At 47.4% G+C, this 11,472-nt stretch overlaps 1 protein-coding gene across 1 annotated transcript; it reads right to left on the reverse strand.

Moving 5' to 3' along the window:
- Positions 1–366: 366 nt before the first annotated feature.
- On the reverse strand, positions 367–11,071 carry FBXO2 (F-box protein 2). The gene is made up of 6 exons (XM_072608858.1): positions 10,883–11,071; positions 6,788–7,063; positions 3,571–3,700; positions 3,391–3,486; positions 2,881–3,013; positions 367–914 (listed from the first exon to the last, which is right to left on the reverse strand). The coding sequence occupies exons 1-6, from the start codon at positions 10,902–10,904 to the stop codon at positions 780–782; spliced, it is 792 nt and encodes a 263-aa protein (XP_072464959.1). The 5' UTR covers positions 10,905–11,071; the 3' UTR covers positions 367–779.
- Between the last annotated feature and the right edge of the window lie 401 nt (positions 11,072–11,472).

Consider the following 11,472-nt stretch of genomic DNA (forward strand, 5'->3'; position numbering starts at 1 on the left):
AGAATATATATAGATAGTGCCAGGGGAGAGGTGGGCTGGTGTTTCAGCCCTGCTTTATACAAACATGTAGGTGCCAGACCAATTGCCTCCTCCCCCAGGGCATACCAAGAGGGCTGAAGGAATGGGTTAGGTCAGACAAAGACTTCTCTTGGTTTCTCTGATTCCTGCCACCGGAATGCTCAAGTATCAACCAGGCTCCAGGCTCCTAGATCTCTGATTCTCTTTCTCCTTATCTCCTTCAGCCTTCACAATCCCAGCCCTTGTTCTCTGGACAGACCAGGCAGTGGCTGCTGAGCCTTGCCCCTGCTCCCAGGCCCTCACATGAGGCCCAAGACACAATAGAAGCTGGACTGATCCCAGTTCTACAAAATGGAAGGGTTGGGGCCCAATGAAGCACCCCCCTCCCCCTTTTTATTCAGGCATTCTGATCTAATTCATTCTGAGAAACTTTGATCAGAAAAAAAAGATGGTTGGCAGACATGCAAATAATATGTAGATATATGCTAATGAGCACTCTTCCCCACCCTTTAAGGAGTTCCCTTGGGAGCCGGATATAAGGAGAATGAGAAGGACACCCAAGGAAGAAAGACAGAAATCAGAGAGTGCATAGTGTAGAGACACAAAGCCTAGCTTCCAGCCCCACCCCAACCCAGATTTCCCCAAGAGTCAAGGGCCCTGGGAAGGAAAAGAACTGTAGAAGTGAACCCTTCTCCAGTCTAGAGAGCAACACCCCCAGCTGAGACAACCCCTAGCCCATGGGGAAGAGGGCCTGGGTCAAGTTAGAGTTCCACCATCACGCTGCTGTTGGTCACCCGGACACCAAACCAACCCTTCCAGTAGACTGTGTCCTGGCCTCCATGCTCAAAGCGGACAAATCGAACTCCTGGCCCATAGTTTGTGAAGGTGTGAGAGATCTGGGGAGATGGAAAGCAGAGTCATACACACACACACACACACACACACACACACACACACACACACACATCCTTTCTGGCTCTCTCTTTGCTGCAGCAAAGGAGACAATAAAAACAAAACTTTCAAAACCCCCTCCCTTCCTTTTCCTTCTCAACAGGGACTTCTATATTACAGTTATCCAAGTTTTCAGCTTACTCCCCACCAGTAAACCATAACCTCCATAAAGATAAGAGCCATATCTTCCCTTCTTTGGATCACCTCTTACCCCTCCCCCCACACCTAGAACAGTGCTCTGAACTCATAACTACTTTAATAAACATTTGTTTGTGTGTTCATCCCAGCAAACCTGCTTGGTGGCTCCCACTCCCCTGGTGGCTCACTTCTGCCACATTTACTCTAATGTCTCTCTATTAATTCCATCCTTTAGAATCTTTATTAAGACCCTTCTTTGACCATCTTCCCCCTAACACACCATACACATAGACACCTCCCTTATTTCTCATAGCCTCAGTTTGAATAGCCTTCTGACAATTTGCAGGAGAAGGGAAAGAGTTCCTAAATTTTCTTCCCCTACAATGGATGCAAAATCAGAGGAACTCACACCACAGCCTAGCTCCATTGACTTATTACCCATGGAACCTGGGGTAATAACCTCTCAGGACACCACTTTACTTAACAGCAAACTCAGGAGCCTGAAGTAGATGACCTCTGAGCTCCTTTCCAACTCTGTCTATGATCCTATGATTCTATATTGAGTTAAAGAATGAATTCCCTAAGCATAGAGATTGCCTTTATCTACCAATGCTTCCCAAATCCAGGCTGAGTTCTACGCTCCCTTAGTCAGGGCTTTATATACCTGGCACCTGGTTAGCAACAGATACCAGTTACAGAACTAGGGCACCACGGATCTGGGTTGGAACCTTTCTAGTCCAAGTAAAGAACTACCTGTCTTAAGCCCGCATGTTCCCAGATCAGCCTGCTTCAACCTTTTTGTCTTTTCTATCCCTGAGGGTAGGAGACAGCTCTCAGTCCATGAATCTTTTATCCTTCTCTTTCCCCTCCGCCAGCCCGTACTCCTAGCATTGACCTATTCCCCTATTCTGAGTTGGCCCAGTCCTTCCTCTATCTGTCCTAAGAGACAGATATAAATCTCTTTCTAAGATTTCAGGGAAAGAGCAGAACTGGTTCCTGAGTCCCTGCCCTTGGGGCTCTACCCTCCTCTCTACTGCTTTGGCCCTGTCCCCATCTCCATTCATTTGCTACCCAGGGCTCAAGCCCTAATGTCAAATGGTGAAGAACCTCAGAGACCAGCTAGTCTAAGCTTTGCATGACCAGAAATCCCCTCTACAACATTCTTGCTAAGGAAACCTCTAACTTCTACTTAGAGATGAGAGTCCACTCTCACCCTCTCAGACAACTCTAGTTGTGGGAAAATTTTCCCTTTACATTAAACCTCTGCAATTTCTCCTCATTGTTCTACATTCTGCTTGGCCCCAGGAGTGAGAACAAATCTGTTCCTCTTCCAGGCAATGGCCCCTTAAATCCTTTGGGGTAACAGTCCTGCTCCAAGCTAAGCCTTCCCTTATGATCCAGGTTACGTATAGCAGTTCCTTCCAAGGGGGTGGACGTATGGTATGCAGACCTCCTCGGAACCAAGTTACTTCATTTCTTTCCTACTCACCCTATGTTTTTCTGCTAATGATTTTTGTTTTATCCACCATCACCAGCCATAGACTGTAAATGTTTAGGTCCATGAGAGTTTTAAACTTTGGATCAGCTGCCTGCTGCCTCTCCCTGGTTTCCCAGCCCCTGTTCTAGGGCTCTGCCCAAGGTCCTGCCAGACAGGCCTTTCCCCAACCTCCCCAATAAGGGAGAAGCCCCCAGTCCACTTGTAGGCCCCTCTGCTCTACCCTCTTGTCTAACTAAGCCCATGCTTGCCCCAGATCATCACGTGACTCTTGTCACCTCATTCCAGCCCGAGAGGCCATGGGGCAGTGCCACTGTTTCGCTCTTATATTCGGCCAGGACATCCTCATGCTCTGACAGCAGTTTCACACACAGTTCGTACAGGCAGCCAGCATCGCTCCTACTTGAGTACCTGCAGAAAGCCTTCTCCTCAACCCCACCCCTTTCTGCCCTCCCATCCTCACTCACTCCCACCTACCCCCCTCCACTCAGAGAAATCAACAAGTCCCTGAAGATCCCTGTCCACCAGCTCACCTCAACCATAACCCTCGCTCCACCCCCTTCCACCCAGCCTAGTACCTTCCCATCCTCTCTCCCACTCCCTCTACAGAAAGGATGCCAGGAAGTTACTGCAGTTCTCAGAAAGAGGAGTGAGGCATTCTATGCCCTGACCCATACCTAAGCCTTATCCCTCCTAGTAGACTCCAGTTGTTTCCCAGATGGCAGTCAAAAGTTCTCCACTCCACCTCAAAGGTTCCCACATCTCCAACCCAATGGTGTGGCCCTTACCAGTCCTTCACCACGATAGAGGGTTGATTGGTGTCTAGCAGTTCTTCCCAATACCCCTCGGCCTGTAGGTCAACAATTTGAGCTTTGCGGCACCACCTGAGAGAAAAGGGGTTAATGGAAGCAAAACCCACCCCTGAGCCCCCTCTCCTTTCCCCCACCCAGGGCCCACCCTGTCCTTACTCGTAAGACGTGACAAAATATTTCTTGACATTCTCATCCCCTGGAAATTCACTGCCACAGTCTCCTGGAATTTCCTCCACCTTCCAGCCGTCTCCACCTTTCTCGACCTCTTCCCAAGCCTCGAACTCATCTGTGGGGAGCCAAAAACAAGGCCTGCCCATCCATTGTAACCATAGTATATTTAATTTCCTTCTTTAAATCAACTGGGTCCTAGATTGAGTCTAAATGTGGAGAGAAAAGCAGGTGTGGTTTTGGCTTGGGATTGAGAAAGATCTTTAAAAACCAAGAAGTGTGAACTGCGACTGGCTACTGGAGAATCCAGGCTTGACCTAGGCCTAGTCTACTGGTTGGAACAAGGAGTAGGGCCTCTGAGCATCTGAGCACCATCATCTCATGCCTCCTTCTTCTCCTGGGCCCAGTGACTTAAGGAGGGAGATAAATGAGCTACAAAATACTTTGTTAAGCCACAAAATACCATCCTCCATTCTTTCCTAGCCCCCATTAATCAATCAAACAAGTATGTATTAAGTATTATGTGCCAAGGCACTGTAGTAGGCATTAGGGATACAAAGACAGAAGTGAAACAACCCTTGCCTTCAAACAGCCTAGCCCTTATCCTACCATCAAAAGTGGGGAGGGGTCTTTGTCCTGAACACTGAGATCTTCCCCAACTCCCTCACAGAATTTCAGAGTTGCAGGGACCCGTCCCTAAAAGAAGGGAAGGGAAGGGAAGGGAAGGGAAGGGAAGGGAAGGGAAGGGAAGGGAAGGGAAGGGAAGGGAAGGGAAGGGAAGGAAAGGAAAGGAAAGGAAAGGAAAGGAAAGGAAAGGAAAGGAAAGGAAAGGAAAGGAAAGGAAAGGAAAGGAAAGGAAAGGAAAGGAAAGGAAAGGAAAGGAAAGGAAAGGAAAGGAAAGGAAAGGAAAGGAAAGGAAATTCTTCTAAATCATATCTAAACTAAATGAGCATTCAGTCTTTGCTTGAAATGGTGCATCTTCCTTCTAAGGAGGAAGAGCCCCCACTCCCTCCAGGGGCAGCCCATCCCACTTCTGGACAGTTCCAATTGTTCAGAAGTTTGTCTTTACATTTAAAGAACAGAAATGGACTCCTAGTTCCCTTCTTCTTTGATACAAGAGATTTGAGTCCACTCTTTTGGGACACCTTTCTCCAATAACTGCTTAGACTTTCATTCCCAGAAAGGAAGAGATGGGTCAAATATGGGAGGGATAGTGAACAAATTGAGTGGCTAAACTGAGATCCCCAAGAGTATAGAAACACTTAGGAGTCCAGAATTAGAGGTAGAAAGGACTTCAGAGGTTATCCAGCCCAACCCCCTCATTTTGCAATTGAGGACACAGAGGTCAGAGTGGTGAAATGATTGATCCAAAGTCATACAGACACTAAGTGGTAGTGTCTGGATACAAATGCAGGTCCTTGACATCCTAGAGCCTCTATCTTTATGTTGGGCTGACTATATTAAGATAAAATTTAGTGGAGATAGATGTAAACTCCTGCTCTAGGATTTAAAAAAAAAACTATTAGTAGAATATAGGGCTAGACCAGTGGTGTCCAACTAAAATAGAAGTAGAGGCCACACAACCATACATAAGAATCCCTATGGGTCACATATTGACTTAGAAAATCATGTATTAACATTATCTATGTTCTATTGTATTTTTAATTAATTCAGTTAAAAACATTTTAATCTGGTTTATTGTAGTCCTGGGAGCAGGGGTGGGAGGCAGTTATCTAACACCTCTGGGCTAGACAATAGACCTGTGGAAAAAAGATATGGGACTCTGAGTGAGTCTCAGTTAGGTACGAATCAATATGCGAAAAAAGGGGATGGTATGTTGGGCTACATTAACAGAAGTAATAGCCCTGGTCAGTCCCTATCCAGGGTCCTGAATTCAGTTCTGGATCTCACATTTTAGACAGGACACTGATAAGCTGAGGAGTTTCCAGAGGAAGGCAGTTAAGATGGTAGAGTGCCTCAATTCCATGGCATAGAATTTGCCATGGAGATTAGGGCCAGGGGTATGTGTGGCATGGGGTGGGTGGCATGACCTCTATCTTCAGGTATTTGTAGGGCTGGCTCAGGAAAGGGGGTTTAGTCTTGTTCTCCCTAACTCTGGAGGATAGAAGCAAGGGCACTATGTAGCAGATGTGGAAAGGCAAGTTTTGGTTTGATGTAAGAAGCTTCCATACTTTTGGATACTTAGAAGCATCCAAGAATGATGGACAGACTCAGGAGGTAGTGAGTTCCCTATCGCCGGCTGTCACAAGATCTAGAACTGAATGGGTTCTTAGAAATCTAGTCTAACAACTTCATTTTGCAGATGAGGAAACTGAGGTACACAGAGGTGGAAGAACTTGTCCAGGAATCACATAGTTCTCAGTGTGGTAGGGATAGGGGAGAAAGGTGGAATTAGAACCATGAATTCCAGGCTGCCCAACCTGATATTGACTGGCCTCTGATCAGGGGATACTGAAGAGGTCCTACGTGGATACAGATTGGCCTGGGTGTCCTCTGAGGTTACTTTCAGCTCTAAAGTCCTATGGATCTAAATAAGACACTAAACACTGGTGTCTGGACACTTACACTAAAATGAGAGACCAATTCAACTAAAGTTATTTAGGGGTGACCCTACCTGGAGGGGGCAGATGAGGTGATTTGCAAGTCTCTGTAGTCAATGGCCTGTCCCCAAACCCATCACCTCCATTGCCAGTGACACAGAGGCTTTTATTGCTAATCATTCAGACGTCCTTTTACTTGCCTCAGCATCCAGGTGGAGAAAGAGTGGTGTTGGTGGTTATGAGTTCAAATCTACATTTCTGACTTCCCACCCCTCCCTCTCCTGTCTTTTCCCTCCCCCTTTCACTTCCCCTTCTCTCTCCCTTCCATCTTCTTCCCCTTCCCTTTCATCTCTCTTTTCCCTTTCCCTTCTCCTCTTCCCTATTACTGCCCTCTCCCCTTCTCTTTCCCTCCCCCCCACTATACTCTCCTCTCTCCCCTTTCCTTCCCCTCTCCCTTCACTTTCCCTCCCTTCCCTTCCCCCTTCCTTTCCCTCTCTCCCATATTCTTTTTCTTCCCTTTCTTTCCTCTCCTTTCCCTCCCTCCTTCACTTTTCTCTTCTGTCTCCTTGCCTTCCCCTCCCCCTACCATGACTTGTCTCCCCTCTCTCCTTTCCCTCTTCCCATCCCTGGTTATTTTTCTTTACCTTCTCCATAAACATTCTTGAGCAGATTCCTCTTCCTTTTGCTAAGGAAGTAGTAGAGCTGCCAGTTGTCTCGATCCTCCTCAACCTGCTCCTCCCTGGCCAGTCCTTCCTGCTGGCACTTGAAGAGCCAGACCGAAGGACCATCCACCAGGGCTTTCCATTGCTGGCACACCAGGCGGCACACATGCACCAGCTCAGTGGCTGGCACTGAGGCCAGAATTTGGACCAGGACAGAATCAGGCAGGTCATCCACGTACCACGGCTGATCCAGACTCTCTAGGAACAGATTGGGTAGAAAAGGGATCAGAATTCTCATCGGTCAGTTCTCTGCCTTGGGACCAAGGCTTCTCTTACTCAAGGTTCTTATCTGAAAACAACAGCTAAAAACATCTGCTCTCACTGATCTTTGAAAGGCAACATAGTATAGCAGAAAGAGCACTGGTCTGAAATCAAAGGACTTGAATTCAAATTCCACCTCTGAGGTGTGACCTTGAACAAGTTACTTCACTTCCTTTGGCTAGCTTCCTCTTCTGTCATATGAGGGGATTGATTTGGGCTAGTTGGCTTCTGAGGTCCCCTCCAGCTCTACGTGAAGGATCCGAGTATACTCAATTCAGCAATGATGCTCTAGAAATACCAGGAGCTTAGATGATGTTTGTTGGAATTGAATAGAATATTCCGAGGTCAGTGACAGAAAATATAGTATGTTAGTTAATACAAACACAGGGCTCTTGGGCTCATATCTCTCTAGTGTTTGGGGTGTTTGGCAAAGTGCTTTCCTCAGAATGTCCCTGAGAAGAGGGTAGTAAGAATGCTGTTAATCTCATTTTACAGATGAGTAAACTGAGGCTCTAGGGACTTCAGGGGATTGTGTCAGATCCCTAGGATCCAATGATCCTTGGATCTCTAGAATTAGAAGGGACCTCAGAGGTATCTCATCTATCTAATATTCTCTACAGGAGATCTAAGAAGGATTATTAATGTTCTCCAAGTCACATACAGGTAGTAAACATAAGAGGTGGGGTTTGAATCCAGGTCAACTGACATCCTTTGAATCTGCACCAGGCTTCCTCTGGCTGCATCATAGAACATTCAATCCAGAGCCAAAATGGACTTTGGAGATCATCTATTCCAGTTTTCTCCTTTTATGGCCAGTAAACTGATGACCAGAGTGAAGTCCAAGGTCATATAGGTAGTAGACCTCAAAGTCAGGCTTTGAACTTGAGTACCCTTACTCCAAATTCAGTACAATTGTATCCATTTCAAGGTCCAACTCAAATGCCATCTCCTCCAGAAAAAATTTCTTGATTTTCCTTCCCTACACTGACTTAGTTCCTTTTTCTGAATACATAAAACACTGTTATCCTTCCCATATAGTGCTTTATGTTAGAATTATAGATCAGCCAATCAATAAGCATTTATTAAGCCCCTACTATGTGTCAGGCTCTGTGCTAGGCACTGAGGCTACAGATACAAAGAATGATACAATCACTGCCCTTGAAGGATTTACATTCTACCTATTTCCCTGACTGGCCTATAAACTCTTCAAGGACAAAAGTCTGGTCTGATTCATCTTCAGGAGTGTTTTGCCAAAGGTCTTACACATAACTGGTGCTAGATAAGTACTGATTTGAAATGGAATTGTGTGCCTCTTGAGCATTAAGTGCATGTAGGCTCAGCATTCTCTAGACCTTTGCCACAGTCCTGTGGGATGGAGATAAGAATTATTCCTCCCATTTTACAGAAAGGGAATCTGAGAGAACCATGAGAAGATTTGGATGAAATGATGCAAAGAAGCAATCCAGAGAAGAGAAATGGACAATAAGTAGCATAGAGGAAAAGAAGAAAGTGAAGGAAGGGTAATTGTAGCCACCAATCTTGAGCCCTGCATGAGAGGAAAGGAAATGTATCTTCTTCATTCCTGATGGGGTACAGTGTTGCAAACACTATCAGATTTGGTCACCGCATCATTGTTTTTCTTTGTCTCAAAGGTGGGGGTGGGGAGAGAATCCAAAAATTACTTTGATACAAAACAAACAAACTTTGATACAAACAAAAGGCATTGAATGCTATGTATGATCATGATAGCCAAGCTTGGCCCTGAAGAGTATACCTTCCTGGCTTCCCACAGAGGTGGGAGACTGTGGATGTGAAACACAGTATGTGCTGTCAGATGTGGTTGATCGATGTCAGTTAGTTTTGCTAACTTACTTTTCTCCCCTTTTTTATTTTTACGACTTCCCCTAGGTCACTGAAATTAAACACCTGGACCACTGAGGCTCTCTACCTTGTAAATAAGGACATTCTCTTGGGACCAGGACCAGGTGTCCTAAACCACTCCTTTGTCTTCAGGGTCCAGCTCAGGCCCTGGATGGACACTTGATGCTCTCAGGAAGGCACACCCTGCTTCAGTCATCTCTCCTGGCCCCTGGCCCTGTGCTTTGAACCCAGGATCTGATTACCTCCTTACTCCCCTATCTCTTCCACACACAACTACCTATATTGTTGCTGGTTGGAAAGTTATCTGGCTCTTGGAAGCTGCCACAGGAGCTGACTCACTCACCTAGATTTGGCCCCTGAGACCAGGGAATTAGTGGACCCCAAGAACAACAGGTCCTTCATTCTGGGGCCATGCAGAGGGTACAGTGGAGAGACAGTATGGCACCATGGAAAGAATGCTGGATTTGGCATCAGGAAACCTGGCTTCCACCCCCATTTCTGCTATTCACTACCTATGTAGCCCTGGGCAAGTCGTCTCTGGGACTCAGTTTCCTCATCTGTAAAATGAGGATGTTGGACTAGACAAGGTTAATTCTATGAACCAAGTATGAACTATAGATCAAGCTACTCAAGAGTGGGGGGGATTTAAATTATTAGACCTGATTTAAGTAGGATGGGAATTTAAGGGTCTCAGGCACACAGGTTCAAATACACCTGAGCAAGATTCCCTCAGAGGACATTAATCAATCAATAAGGACTTATTAAGGACTTACTGTGTGCCAGGCATTGTGCTGAAGATAAAAAAATGAATGAAACAGCCCCTGCCCTCAAGGAGTTTAGGGATGGGTGGGAAATGAGGAGGGGATAAAAATTAATCTTGAGCTATTCTCCCCTGGTATCCAGTTCCAGGCTTAGATTTCTTCATCAAGTCCAAAGGTCCAGCTGGAGACCTCCCCAAATGTACACACCGACTCAGCAAACAGTCTCTCGCCCATCTAAGGAGGAGCACAGCTTTATGACTCAGAATCAGAGTTGTGCCTCACTGTACACACTCTTGGCCAACCCCCTACCATAGATAGTACTTGGTGAGTTACCCTTTTCCCAGTGACCTGAATGCAACTTGGCCCTTGCTGTCCTGCTTGCTAGCCTGGCACCACTGAGAGCTGATAGTGCCTGTGAGGTAGAGGGGAACAAAACAGGTATCAGATAGTGAGAGGGGAAGGGAGAGGAGGGGCAGGAAAGGGAAGGGAGGAAAGACTTGGAGGGGAGGGGAAGAAGGGAGAGAAGAGGTATCACTCCTTGAGATGCTATAGAGAAAGAGATTATGGGTTAAAGATTGAAACAAGGAGATACTGAACCAGCCTGAAAATTAAATAATGTGCTTCTCCCTCACACACCTGACTCAGCTTCTCCCACAAATCCACCCCTCCTCCGCATAGACAGGCGCACAAGCCTAGAGTACTACGTCAGACCCCATTGACATGGGCTCCCCTAGAGAGGTCCAGAAGCAATTGATGGAAGAGCCTAAGAGGAAAATTCATTCTGTGGCCCATGCTGATGGGGAAACTAAGGCCAGGGACAGGTAAATCCGATGGATCTCGTACAAAAACCCAATAGTGTTAACCCGCGCCCCCGCTCTTCCCCCGCCCCCCCCCCCCAAGGCAGCCACCTTCAACGACTTTTCCTGGACATGGGAAATCACTTTACTGCCCTCTCCTATGCCCGCCTCCCCTTCCTCACCACCCACCCTGTTGAGAAGAGGAGGTGACTTTAGTCCCCCAAGGTCTAGCGACTTCCCTGCCCTGCAAAGCCTCGCCCCAGCCAAGAGTTAATCGGGCCCCGGGCTCCAGCCAGGTCTTTTCTCACTCTCTCTACCTGCGTCACCGTCTCCCTCCATGTCTTCCTGGGTCAGGGGATGCAGCTATCAGTGGACTAGGAGCTGAGGAGTGCCGCCCAGATGTTCCTCTCCTGCAGGTCCCAGACAACCAGATGCTCCGCCTTCCTCTGCCCTGCACAGGCTGACACAGCTCGGCTTGGCTCTCTGTTCTCCAGCGCCGGTGCGGGAAGGCTAAGCTGGCCAGGGCTTCTTAAAGGGAACCGCTTCCCCGCCCTAGCCTGCTGAACTCCTCCCCTGCCCTTGGCTTCGGGCCCAACTCGGCCCCCACTGGGAATGAAGGGTCAATACCAGTCCCTGCTGAGGCCCATTTCCCTGCTCCACAGTCAGCTCTTTGGCCCTGAAGCACTTAGAAGGGCACCCAGGAAGTCAGGAGTGGGGGGGGAGGCAGGAGATCGTTTTACTGGGGGGTGAATAGGTGTGGGGGGGTGCCCTTTCAAAAAGAGGTCTAGGATGGAAGTCCTCATCTGCTGAACTTAGCCAACTATCCTATCATGGAAGACGGGGCAGCAGAAGAAGGAATAGAGGGAAGGGGGAGAAGGGGGAGGGGGCTGCTTCTGGATCAAACTAG

This window comes from Notamacropus eugenii, chromosome 5, assembly GCF_028372415.1.
Source record: "Notamacropus eugenii isolate mMacEug1 chromosome 5, mMacEug1.pri_v2, whole genome shotgun sequence".
NCBI lineage: Eukaryota > Metazoa > Chordata > Mammalia > Diprotodontia > Macropodidae > Notamacropus > Notamacropus eugenii.

What these genes read in the sequence shown, in the direction of transcription:
- FBXO2 (XM_072608858.1), bottom strand. Translation starts at nt 10,904, where the DNA reads ATGGAGGGAGACGGTGACGCAG. An exon ending in GGAGGGAGACGGTGACGCAG is followed by an intron (nt 7,064 to 10,882) that starts GTAGAGAGAGTG and finishes ATCTGTTCCTAG; the next exon opens with AGAGTCTGGATCAGCCGTGG. An exon ending in CAAGAATGTTTATGGAGAAG is followed by an intron (nt 3,701 to 6,787) that starts GTAAAGAAAAAT and finishes GGCTCCCCACAG; the next exon opens with ATGAGTTCGAGGCTTGGGAA.